Source organism: Macrobrachium rosenbergii, chromosome 28 (genome assembly GCF_040412425.1).
Source record: "Macrobrachium rosenbergii isolate ZJJX-2024 chromosome 28, ASM4041242v1, whole genome shotgun sequence".
NCBI lineage: Eukaryota > Metazoa > Arthropoda > Malacostraca > Decapoda > Palaemonidae > Macrobrachium > Macrobrachium rosenbergii.
This window is the reverse complement of record NC_089768.1, coordinates 1,512,503-1,526,930: the sequence shown is the minus strand read 5'-3', so window position 1 is coordinate 1,526,930 and position 14,428 is coordinate 1,512,503. Positions and strand designations below refer to the sequence as shown.

Below are 14,428 nucleotides of genomic sequence, written 5' to 3'. Positions count from 1 at the left end.
GTGAAGATGTGGGTTGGTAAAGGTGACCTTGTCAAAACCCTTATACCATCTCCCAAGTGCTAGTCCTTTTATTTTCAAAGTGTTTTGTCTTATGCACCCCTATCTTGTGAATAGGTTTGATAAGTATCAGATAGTTTACATACATTTGCTGATTTTCATTTCAGCTCCTACTTAGCTTTCCCAGGTCTTTTCATTTAATTAAAATTGTACTTTATTTTTCACTTAACCCATAAACGCTGAGCCTCTATTTACAAAAACGTCTCCCGTATGCCGGCGGCGTTCGGTGAGTTAGCGCCGAAGCAGAAAAAAAGTTTTTTTCAAAAAATCACAGCACGCTTAGTTTTTAAGATTAAGAGTTCAGTTTTGGCTCATTTTTTTTGTTATTGCCTGAAGTTTAGTATGCAACCATCAGAAATGTAAAAAAATATCATTATCATATATAAATATTGAAATATATGACAGCGCAAAAAAAAATGTTCATATATAATTTTATACAAATCGCGCTGCGAGCAAAACAGTTAAAGCTAACGGGTTACTTTGTTTTTCTTTGTATTGTACACTAAATTGCGGTGATTTTGGTATATAACAAATTGTAAAACGATCAAAGCAACACAGAGAAAATATTATCACAAAATGATGCATGAATTCGTAATGCGCGGACGTAAAAAAATGTTTTTTTCAAAAATTCACCATAAATCGAAATATTGTGTTAGAGACTTCCCGTTTGTTGAAAAATTAAGCTAATTGATTGAATATTACTAGACTGTAAGTGTTTTAGCTTACAATTGCAGTTTTCGGCCATTTCGGTCGAGTTAAAGTTGACCGAAAGTCGAATTTTTTCTATTTATCATGATTTATATGAAAATATTTCAAAACTGATAAAAGCTACAACCATGAGTTATTTTCTGTTGTATTGTACATGAAATTGCACACATTTTCATATATAAAAATTTATGTAACGACTAATATAAAATGGTGCAAACATTACGACAACGTGACGAAAGAATTTCTGGCGCGGATGTAAGGAAAAAGTTTTTTTCAAAAATTCACCATAAATCGAAATATTGTGCTAGAGACTTCCAATTGGTTGCAAAATGAAGGTAAATGATTGAATATTACTAGAATGTAAGAGTTTTAGCTTACAATTGCGTTTTTTTACCATTTCGGTCGCGTCAAAGTTGACCGAAGGTTGAAATTTTGGCAGTTATCGTGATTTATATGAAAATATTTCCAAACTGATAAAAGCTACAACCATGGGTTGTATTTTGCTGTATTTTACATGAAATTGCGCACATTTTCATATATAAAACTTTATGTAATGGCTAATATAGAACTGTGCAAAAATTACGACAAAATGATGAAAGAATTTCTGAAATTTTCGGCCGAGTTACTGCGCGGGCGTAAGAAAAATTTTTTTTCAAAAATTCACCATAAATCGAAATATTGTGCTAGATACTTCCAATTTGTTGCAAAATGAAGGTACATGATTGAATATTACTAAAATGTAAGAGTTTTAGCGTACAATTACGTTTTTCGACCATTTTGGTCGAGTCAAAGTTGACCGAAGGTTGAAATTTTTTGTAGTCGACGTACGGTACGTCCACTTGGCACCCAACAGACAATTTTAGTCAACGTATGATACGTCCAGTAGGCATTTAAGGGTTAATTTTCGTAGGAATATTTATAACTAGAAAATTATACCCGAATTAGGTTATACATGATGTTATGAAAATATACAATTCAATTCGTATAGAAGCTCTTTTTCTTATATCTTATGAGGATGCATTATATTTCAGAATGTTCATATTCATCATTTTGTTACTGTCTTTTGAATTCCTTTTGTTTTTCGAAAATATAAGAGCAGGAAAATTTACTAATTACTTATTTTGTATCTTAGGTTTGTGAACTGGTTTGGTTACCATTTAAGTAACTTCCAGTTTAAGTGGTCTTGGGATGATTGGCTTGAGGCATCGCAGCTAGATCCAACACATCCCAAAGCGAAGTTTGTGATTGAAGTACTACAGAGAGCTATGAGGTTTGTAAAGACATGCTTTTATTTTGGTATAGTGCAAGACTTTTTTTACACGTAACTGCATGGATTGCGGGAGCAGGAAAACAGTTCATATAGTTTTATTAGCTTATTTCATGCTGGTCCACTGGTATAGTGGTTAGTGTCATGGAATGCCTCTCAGATGTTGTGAGTTTGCGTCTCCCCCAGGGCGACGAAAAATCACTGGCTCTGTATCATGATCAGTTACTGCTGCAATGTAGGGTCTGCAGTGGGAGATTGAAACCAACAGTCTTTGGAAGCTTGAATTTCAAGTCAATGGCCCCTGTGTGCTTGTTCCATGTGAATAGGTTTCATCTACTGAAACAATAAATGCCTTCACAGTCTCTCTTCTTCAGCATAGGTATCATTGTTGCAGTATCTGATTACCTTCAAGTACATTCTATTTGTCTATAACAACAATACATTATGTGAAGCTAGTCACCTATTGCAACAAGAAGAGCAGAAATAAAGAATAACCTATATATTATTTAAAGGAAAATGGGATACACTGCATTGTGAAGAGCAAAGGGAAATAAATTTGCCAGAGGAAAGGTCCCCAAACATTGATACTTTTCATCTTTTTTCCATCTTTTTTTGCATGTATAAGCTAGTTTTTTTCAGGATTAGGAGTGGTGCTTCAATTTTATGTTGGCTATGGACACATGAGGAGAGATTTTGACAGGCTCTAATTGAGGGAGATGTCCATCTCTTCCCATTACTATTCATTTATCCTAGATTATCACTTTCTGTAATAATTGAATATACAGTATATAGTTAAGATATTAAGGCCATTTCAATTTTTAAAGCATAGAATGAATACAAAATAAATAACATTATGAGAGATTATTTTACTTAAAGAATTGTATGGAATATAATATATCCTTTCTAGGCCATGTAGTGTGATCAGGTACTTTGGATATTCTTGTATTATAAATGGATATCTGGCTGAGATATATCTGAATACTTTCTTCAAGTGTGATTGTTTTGGTGATAATATTTTGATTGGATAGATCTGTGGAAGGTGAGACATATATTTACACATCTTAACTTCAGGGTTTTTTATTTGGAAAATAAAATTAATGCAAAAATAATTAAAGGGGAATTTCTCACTGTAAACTAAGCTTATAAAGTATAACCCCTATATGACCCTCTCTATTAAATCAATTTCCTTGGCTGCCTTTCTGTCTCTGTTTGTGTGTTCCCGGAGGCTTCTGGGAATTCAGAAGGCTTTTGGGAATTCAGAAGGCGTCTGGGGATTCCAGAGGCTTATGGGGCTTCCAAAAGCTTCAAGACAAATCTCCAGGCTTTCGAAGCCTTTTTGTCTGATTTTTTCTCCATAAAACTGTTCTTTAGTATTTTGCAAGAACATGGGAAGCCCAAGTTCTTGGAGATGAATTCAAAAGGCTTCTGGGAATTCCAAAGGCTTCCGATCCTTCCTGGAGCTGAAAGGCTTCAAAGATTTCTTTGGGGGAAGCCCACATTCATGAAGGGAGGCTGATGTGATAGGAATCCGTTCAGGAGCTGAAGACAACTTCACAGGATCCTGGAGTCTTTTAAGAATTTAAGAAGGCATTATAATCCAATGGGCATGTCTCCAGGAATGCTTCAGGAGCTGAAGACTGCTTCAAAGGATCCTAGAGTCGTGAAAATGTCTTCAAGAATGTTTTAATCCAATGGGCACTTTCTGGAAGGGAAGCAGATCTGACAGGAGTCTGTTCAGGAGCTGAAGATGGCTTCACAGAATTCTGTAGTCTTTAAAAATTTAAGAACACATTATAATGCAATGGGCATTTCTCCAGGAATGCTTCAGGAGCTGAAGATGGCTTCAAAGGATCCTGGAGTTATGAAGACATCTTCAAGAATACATTTTAATCCAATGGGCTTTTTCTTGAAGGTAAGCAGATCTGACAGGAATCCATTCAGAAGCTGAAGACAGCTTCACAGGATCCTGGAGTTGTGGAGATGTCCTCAAGAATACGTTTTAATCCAATGGGCATCTCTCCGGGAGGTGGAAGAATTCTGGGCAGAATGATTCCAAAGACAGATTCTGGATTTCTCCAGAGACACACACACACATATATATATATATATATATATATATATATATATATATATATATATATATATATATATATATATATATATATATATATATATATATATATATATGTGTGTGTGTGTATATATTATATATATATACATACATACATACACATACATATACATACAGTCTCGGTTGATTGGGTAGTCGATGAGAAAAAAAACTGAAAGGTAAATAAAAAATTTAAAAGAATATATAGAACATTGTACTTACCCCCATCTAATACTTTGTTTAGCCTCCTTTGGCTTTTATGATGGCCTTGAGATGCCGTGGGATGGAAAGGGCAATGTTCTTTAGCAATTCTGGGTCAAGATTGTTCCAGATGTCCCGTATTGCAACCTCAAGCTTGGGGATGGAGGACATGTCACAGTTGCATAACTGGGCTTTCATGATCCCCCACAAGTTCTCTATGGGGTTTAAGTCTGGGGAATTACCTGACTAGTCTTTGAAATAATTGATGCCACAAAAATCCAGGTAATCCTTGATTAATTTTTTTGCAGTATGGGCAGAGGCACCGTCTTGTTGTAAAAAGTCACTTTGGGTGACCTCAAAACATTCCTCCAGATGATCAACAAGTTCAAAATACTTTTCCTCGTTCACTGATTGATTCTTAGGCAGTATGGTAAGTTTTCCCATACCATAGAACGAATAACATCCACATACCATCAAATACTGGGGTGTTTTACATTGTGCTCCACAAATTTGGGGTCATATGCGTTACTGCCATCCCTCCTCTTAACCTTTCCTCACCTGTTGCATGTCACACTAAATGTGGCTTCATCAGTCCACAAAACACCCTTCCATCTGTCCTCCTCCCACTCAGTCTCTCTCTTACAAAAAGCGACCTTATTCTTCCTTTGTCTAAGGGTCAGTAAGGGGCAACGTCTGGCAGCACGTTCACAAAATCCGAGAGTCTTGCTAGCACAGGTACGAATGGTTCTTTAACTCACTTCCCCAAGTAAATCAGGATTTTCTTCCTTGAGGATACAGGCAGGGATCCTGGGATTATTATCAACCTCTCTCTTTAACAGTTTCTGTGTCCTAGGACTTATCTTAGATTGACGATGGGTGAGAGGTGCATGTGTACATAGTTCCTCTGAACCGCCATCTTTGAACTATTTTACCCACCACTGCACAGTTTGCTCACTAAAGCCCACAACATCGGCAGTATCCTTAGTTGCAGTTTCTGCCTTATGCAGAGTGATTATCCGACTTATTTTAGATAAGCCCTTCGTTGGCCGAGTCGGTTGAGCTTCAGACTGTCACTTGATGGGCCGGAGATCAATTCCCCCCGCCAGCTGATGAAGAGTTAGAGGAATTTATTTCTGGTGATAGAAATTCACTTCTCGCTATAATGTGGTTCGGATCCCACAATAAGCTGTAGGTCCTGTTGCTAAGTAACCAATTGGTTCTTAGCCACGTAAAATAAGTCTAATCCTTCGGGTCAGCCCTAGGAGAGCTGTTAATCAGCTCAGTGGTCTGGTAAAACTAAGGTATACTTAACTTTTTTTCTCACTTGATAAGAGCTTACTGCAGCTCATTATTAAAAAAAAGCACTAAATAGGGGCTAAATAACAGCAAACTCACGAGTCCATGCAGACAGAAAAATTTAGTAAATAATCCACCATAGTTGACCGGTAGCTACTGGGAACTTCTACTCCTCTCAGGGAGAGAGGAGTAGGTTGCCAGATGTTGCCTGACAGTGCCTACTCATTCTTCCAGTAATAATATCATCTTCAGAAAGAGGTTTGCATATTTGGAAAAATACACACACACACACATATATATATATATATATATATATATATATATATATATATATATACAGTGAAACCACCTGTATCCATGAGGGATGCGTACCACACCCCCTGCGAATAGCTTAAATCCACGAATACTTAAAACCCCTGTAAAAACACTTAGAACTGCCCATTTTGATAGTTTAAACACAGAAAAAGCCTTGTAAAAATGCATATACCTAAGTACTTTAACCCTCTAACGCCGGCGTTCGGGAGTTAGCACCGAAGCGGAAAAAAAGTTTTTTTCAAAAAATCACAGCACGCTTAGTTTTTAAGATTAAGAGTTCATTTTTGGCTCCTTTTTTGTCATTGCCCGAAGTTTAGTATGCAACCATCAGAAATGAAAAAAATATCATTATCATATATAAATATTGAAATATATGACAGCGCAAAAAAAAATTTCATATATAATTGTATACAAATAGCGCTGTGAGCAAAACGGTTAAAGCTAACAAGTTATTTTTTTTCTTTGTATTGTACACTAAATTGCAATGATTTTGGTATATAACAAATTGTAAAACTATCAAAGCAACACAGAGAAAATATTATCACAAAATGATGCATGAATTCGTAACACGCGGACGTAAAAAAAAGTTTTTTCAAAAATTCACCATAAATCGAAATATTATGCTAGAGACTTCCCGTTTGTTGCCAAATGAAGGTAATTGATTGAATATTACTAGACTGTAAGTGTTTTAGCTTACAATTGCAGTTTTCGACCATTTCGGTCGAGTTAAAGTTGACCGAAAGTAGAATTTGTTCTATTTATCATGATTTATATGAAAATATTTCAAAACTGATAAAAGCTACAACCATGAGTTATTTTTTGTTGTATTCTACATGAAATTGTGCACATTTTCATATATAAAACTTTATGTAATGACTAATATAAAACGGTGCAAACATTACGACAAAGTGACAAAAGAATTTCTGAGATGTTCGGCAAAGTTACCGCGCGAATGTAAGGAAAAATTTGTTTTAAAAAATTCACCATAAATCGAAATATTGTGCTAGAGACTTCCAGTTTGTTGCAAAATGAAGGTACATGATTGAATATTACTAGGTTGTAAGAGTTTTAGCTTACAATTGCGTTTTTCGATCATTTCGGTCGAGTTAAAGTTGACCGAAGGTTAAAATTTTGGCACTTATCATGATTTATATGAAAATTTTTCAAAACTGATAAAAGATACAACCATGAGTTATTTTCTGTCGTATTCTACATGAAATTGTGCACATTTTCATATATAAAACTTTATGTAACGACTAATATAAAATGGTGCAAACATTATGACAAAGTGACGAAAGGATTTCCGAGATGTTCGGCAGAGTTACTGCGCAGACGTAAGGAAAAAGTTTTTTTTTTTTTTTTCAAAAATTCACCATAAATCGAAATATTGTGCTAGAGACTTCCAATTTGTTGCAAAATGAAGGTACATGACTGAATATTACTAGAATGTAAGAGTTTAAGCTTACAATTGCGTATTTCGACCATTTTGGTCGAGTTAAAGTTGACCGAAGGTTGAAATTTTGGCACTTATCGTGATTTATATGGAAATATTTCAAAACTGATAGAAGCTACAACCATGAGTTATTTTCTGTTGTATTCTGCATGAAATTGCGCACATTTCCATATATAAAACTTTATGTAACGACTAATATAAACAGGTGCAAACATTACGACAAAATGACCAAAGAATTTCTGAAATTTTCGGCTGAGTTACCGCGCGGACGTAAGGAAAAAGTTTTTTTTTTAAAATTCACCATAGATCGAAATATTGTGCTAGAGACTTCCAATTTGTTGCAAAATTAAGGTAAATGATTGAATATTACTAGAATGTAAGAGTTTTAGCTTACAATTGTGTTTTTCGACCATTTCGGTCGAGTCAAAGTTGACCGAAGGTTGGAATTTTTTGTAGTCGACGTACGGTACGTCCACTCGGCACCCAACAGACAATTTTAGTCGACGTATGATACGTCTAGTCGGTGTTTAAGGGTTAATAGTTTTATCACAAAAAGTGCATTTATTCATGAAAATTATATGAAAATACAAGTAATTAGTGAATATTTCTCTGTGAAAAATACCGCGAATGGGTGAATTTTCCACGAATAATGGCTAGATATGTTCCACAGAGAAACCTGCGAATGCATGAGTCCGCGAATCATGAGAAGGCGAATACGGGGGTTTACTGTATATATATACATAATGTGTGTATATATATATATATATATGTATACAGACAGTCCCCGGTTTACGACGGGGGTTCTGTTTTTACACCGCGTCATAAACCGAAATTTGTCGTAAACTGAAAAATCTTCGAAAATCTTCAAAAATCCTAAGAAAACCTTACTTTTAATGCTTTGGGTGTATTGAAAACGATGTAAACGGGATGTTTATTGAGTTTTTCATCGAAAAAACCACCAAATTTTGATTATTCTGCCATTTTGGAGCCATATTTCTTCTGTCGGATCGGCGTATGACGCATTGTACCCTTGGAACATGCGTCGTAAACCGGGAAATAATTTCTGATGAATACATTTGAAAAGCGTCATAACCTCGGAACGTCATAAGCCGGACTCGTCGTAAATCGGGGACTGCCTGTATATATATATATATATACATACATATATATATGACATATATATATGTACATATATACATATATATATATGTATATATATATACATATATATTATATACATATATATATATATATATATATATATATATATATATATATATATATATATATATATATATATATATATATATATATATATATATATATATATATATAGATATATATACACATATATATATATATATATATATATATATATATATATATATATATATTATATATATATATATATATATATATATATATATATATATATATATATATATATTATATATATATATATATATATGTTATATATATATATATAATGTGTGTGTGTATATATATTGTCACGAAGTGATCAAGCACCTGGTTATTACACAAATAATAAGACCAAAAAGTTACCTCACTTCAGCTAGATACTTGAAACCTCATAACAAAAATATTAAGACTGAATACTCTAAAGGTACAGTGAATCCAATAAAACTTACTTATCACTTGAGAAAATCAATCTAACTTTATCAAGTTATGGGTGAAGTAACAACTAACAAGCTATAAACAGACTAGTGGAAAATAGGCATCAGTTCAACAAACACTGTAATGGTTTCCCTGGTTCTATTTCACCTAGATAAGTCTCAGGTGAATAAACAGATATATCACTTACCTTGTACACATTCATTAATTTCTCTAATCACTGGTGGTCAAAATGAAACACTGTGCTTTTAAAACTTTAAACAAACAAGTTTATTTCTAAGTTCAAAAGTTATATGCAGAGTTCACAATCTCAAAAAGATTTACTGTTATCTGGCAACAGTGTAAGATTTAAGCATTTCTTAATCAAGATTAATTCACAGAACTTTAATTTATCAAGAAAGCAATTTGGTTAAGTAAGATTCAAACCATTAACTTTCACTCAAGTTTTAACCATATACCTGATTAATTAAACTCAACACAAGTGTTCACCAAAATATTACCGACTGGAATCCATATAAGTATTCTCTGAAATCTCAATAATAAGTATGCACTAATAAAATGCTAAGTAATCACCAACACAAAACTTTGGAAAACACTAATTATAAAATTAGAGTAATATGATAACACAGACATATAAGAATGAAATATGGAAAAATGGAAATATACCAACAGCAATTTCCCGAAGACAAAATATGATTAAAAATTATATCAGGCTTTCAAAAGATTACCTTCACTTTTAAAAAGAGGCTAAACTCATGTCTTCCTAAGACTTTCTCAAAGACAACACTGCCAAGTCACAACGATATGTACTTAATAAAAATATAATTAACAGCAAGACACATTAAAACTCACTCAAGTTGTAGACATAAATCTGAACAACTAAACCCAAGTCTTCACCAAAATATTGATAATAGAGATCAACACAAGTATTTCACTTTTAAAGAGAGTACACTCACCTCTTAGTAAAATAATAATTCTCTTTTACTTGAAGCATCACTTCATCTCTTAACATAATAAAAACCAGTAAACATCACATTACCTTTTACAAGTGGTACACCATTATACACTTTTTCACAATGCTTGTAAAATACCAATATCATTCTTACAAAATGTATACACTTCATGGGTGAATTTATCAAAACTTGTAGTAAGCTCGGGGGGATATAATCTCCCTGCACCATGTTCAGTACTGGTTCGGGGGGGTTACCTATGTTGCAGCAGGTGCGAGTAAGTGCAACCAAGAACGATGAGACTTACAAGAATGAACTCGAAAACGTATGTGTTTTCTTCTTTGCTCTGTTAACTGATAGTTTTGGGAGGATTGCATGCAGTGTGTGTTAGTTTTGTTTGAAATGATGTTAAATTGTTGTAGTATGTTAAAATAGTTTAAGGGGTACAGGGTATTTGGCAGTTATAAGCAGTTATAAGTATTTTTAGAGGGGAATTTGTATTTCTGCAAAAAAGTGAGGGTCTACTATATATATATATATATATATATATATATATATATATATATATATATATATATATATATATATATATATATATATATATATATATATATATATATATATATATATATATATATATATATATATATATATATATATATATATATATATATATATATATATATATATATATATATATATATATATATATATATGTATGTGTGTGTGTGTGTGTGTGTGTTTGTGTTTGTTTTATGTATTTTTATGTATGTATATATATATATATATATATATATATATATATATATATATATATATATATATATATATATATATATATACATATATGTTTTTATATAATATAATTTGTGTATGTATAACATAACTAGTTGTAATGCAGTGGCATAAGGAATGTGAAGCAGAAAATAAAAGTTAAATGAGAATTGCTGTTGTTTTGTAGGTTGAGAGGTGTGTTTTCTAAACTGGAGTTTCTCAATTGACAAATCTCTCTTCCTTATGTTTTACAGAATTTAGTAAATAGTTGAATGAGGACCAGTTAAATGTAAATATTTATTATGTGTTATTTTTTCAGATTGATAATAAATATGTTGTTGACATTATCTGATGCACTCCCGTTACGCTCTGTCACCTCATACAAAATTCACAGAAATACTGTTTCTTGTGCTACCTATATGTGTATACATCTAAAGTTTAAGCATTTAAAAGTATACGCTATAATTTATGTGAATAAAGTTTTAATTGTTGTTTTTATCTGCCAGGTTGTCTTATAGACAAAGAATTGCTGAGGTAGTCCCAGAGCAATTTGATTGTTTTGTGCCAAATAAGCCAGAACCAAATTGCAGGTACTTTGCAGAAACCGGGGGTAAGTATCAGTAAGGATCATTTGTATTCCATGGAATTTAATTTAAAGCAAAATTGATAGATTCATTTATTTAAGTGGTAGGGAACTCAGTTTCTTTATTCACTGTAATATTCAGGAGTTCTTGCTGTACTACCGCTAGGGGAAGTAGGGCCTTTCTCAGGTTATCCAGGCTGTGGTATATGAACTCCTTTTCAAAGTATGAAACTTTTCCTTTGCTGGCACACACATTGAATTGCCTGGTATACTTTGTACATACAATTTTTCCTCTACTCTTTAGGCAACAACCTATGGGTTATAAAAATCAGAGTGAGTTTGTGTCAGGCCACCTGCTGGTCCCAGGCTAGAGAAAACTGGGTGAGTTGAGTTCAAAACAAAATGGCCCCCAGCACCTGGCAACCTTCAAGTAGGTTTTGTGTTCTGGGTACAAAGAATCTATGGCAACCTTCAAGCAGGCTGTGTGGACCAGGTGCAAAGAATCTCTTGGGAAGACAAAATTAAGGCTAGTTCATTAACTCTTCCATCCACTAGGCATTTTTTAGTTCTTTTTCCAGACCCTGAGCTTTGGTAAGTGATGTTTGACATTGGTTATGTCAGTCTGAAGTTGCTGTTCATGCTATGATGATAATTTTGGTTTCATTTTAAATCTGAATGCATGTAGTTTATTGCTTTTTGTTCAGAAATGGACAAGAAAATCAAGGTTTGAAGCAATGAGTTAAAACTGCCAAAAATGATGCATCAGGGAGCTTTAAGTGACTCTAGGATAGGATTTTAGATGACCTGTCAATATATAATGATCCGAAGGGTAAAAAACAAACACTGGAATGTAGGAACAGTGATGGGAAAAGTAGGGAACTGGTAGAAATGCTGACATACAGTCACCACCCTACTTACGAACATTCATGTTACATACAGACAGGGTCACAAGTTAAATTTGTGTTTGGAGCACTCCCTTTTGCCATGTGTAAGTTCAGATTTTTCTCTGCACTCCTATTCTGCTAGTAAGAATTTTTGGAAAGAACAGGAGAACACAAGAAAGAAGAACTTGTTCCTTTAAACCCTTCTCTGATTATCTCAAGTATTCTCTTGATTAACTACCTGTACCATGCATTCTTTTTACAATCACAAGAATACTTGTTCATACTTGTAAAATATTCCTTCTTATTTCTGTCTTCTAGATTTAACTCGTTCTTTGATGGATTCCTATTTTCTATATTTTCTCTCCCCATAGAAAACATTTAGTATGTGTTTTCAAACATCTAACTTACCTGGTAGATATATATATAGCTTAAGTCCCTGACGTCACGGCAGAATTTCAAAAACTCGCGGCAATCGCCGATCGGGTAGTCAGGTGATCCACCTGTGCACCCTCTACCCAGGTACCTGGAACCATTCTACCTATTCCTCAGATCTTCCCTGCCGCCGTACCGGTGACATCGTTGGAATTTCGCTTGCAGCCTGTTTTTTCTCAGTTATTTTGGTGAAGTACACTTTGGCTTTGGCTTTCGCTCGCTTTTGGATTTGCTTTTGGATTTTTCTTGGCCCTTTCAGATATTGATTGGTTTGACCCTTACCTTATTTTGATCTCTCTTTTGGATTTTCAACATGTCTGATTCTTCATCGAGTGTGAGACTGTGTGTGAGGGGATGTAAGACTAGGCTTGCTAAAGCCTCCTTGGATCCCCATTCAATATGCGTGAAGTGCAGAGGTAAGAGTTGTGAGTTGGATGATAGATGTGACGAATGTTTGGGTCTATCTGAAAGAGAATGGATGGATTATAGTCGCTATGTGAGGAGGCTTGAAAGAGACCGGCTCAGAAGAGCCAAGAGTTCTATATCTCGCTCTTCTAGGGATAGCCAGGGTTTAGATAATTCTTTTCCCCATACTAGCGATCCGATTGATCCTTCCTCCGTAGTGGTATTCTCTGATCTCCCTTCTGATACAGGTAAAGAACCAACTCTTAAGGATATGATGACGGCCATTCAAACCCTAGGCAAATGGGTAGAATCCCTCGCAGAAGACAGGGAAAAATTATGGTCGGATATGAGAGATCTTAAAAGTGCAAATATCAGTGCGAAGACTAGTGCAAGTGCAGTGGAGGGTGCGGCCGCTCGGATCTGTTGCGCTCCTAGTCCTAGACCTCTTCCAAGCTCCCCAACCCTTGGGAGAAGAAAAGTCGACAGGCGAAGGGAGGTGAGAGATTTTAGCTCCCGACCGGTCGTCCCCTCGAGCGTACCTGTTGACGCTTCCCAGGACGCTCACCCTCGCCATAAAAAAGGCGAGGTAAAGTTGTGTTCTTCGACTTTGGACGACGCAGTCCCCAGACGAGGCTGGCGTTTTGCGTCGGAGTCAAGACCACTCAAGAGGAAACTTCCCCCTGTAGAGGGACGTCATGAGGGGACATCTCAGGCTCCAGGGTGTAGCCACTGGAGCAGCCCGGAGCACTTCCCTTCCAGCTCTGAGGGTAGCTTTCCTGCCAAAAGCAGACATAAACTGGCAGGTCCGATCAGGATGCCTGGCAGCAAGAAGGTGGACGCATTACTGCCTTCTGTGCATGCTCCTCCTCTTCCTTCGGATTGGTACTCGTCTCCGGAACACTCTCCCCAATCCTTACGAAACGTTGAGGAACAATTAATGAATGAAGTAGCGGCTTCCCCGGTCTGTCCCCAGCAGCAGGAAGCCCCACAGTTGGTTTTACTTAAGGACATGCAGCAGAAGCTGTCTTCCCTGATGCAGGCATGGCAGCCAGACAAACAAAAGAAAGATAACGAACGTCCAACTAAAGAGGTTCAAAGCGCTGTATGTCATTTTGGTGAAGCTTTAGACGCGGGATGCACTGGCGTCAAGCGTCTAGGAGCCAGGCACCAAGACGACAAGCGTCAATGAATTGGACTCCAGGAATTCGGGCGTCGGGATATTGGAATACAAGACGTTGAGGTAGCTCAGGACGTGGGATGCACTGGCGTCAAGCGTCTAAGAGCCAAGCAACAAGGCGACAAGCGTCAAGGAATTGGGCGCCAGGAATTCAGGCGTCGGGATATTGGAATACAAGGCGTTG

The 14,428-nt window shown here is 35.4% G+C and overlaps 1 protein-coding gene across 2 annotated transcripts in view; it reads left to right on the top strand.

Annotated features, from left to right (window-relative positions):
* The window catches only part of Cbp80 (Nuclear cap-binding protein subunit 1), a 198,151-nt gene that overhangs the window by 99,304 nt on the left and 84,419 nt on the right, over positions 1-14,428 (top strand). For both annotated transcript variants that reach the window (XM_067129891.1, XM_067129890.1), the window contains exons 10-11: positions 1,898-2,035; positions 11,270-11,373. In XM_067129891.1, coding sequence (XP_066985992.1) covers positions 1,898-2,035; positions 11,270-11,373 — 242 coding nt within the window. The remainder of the gene's footprint in view (positions 1-1,897; positions 2,036-11,269; positions 11,374-14,428) is intronic.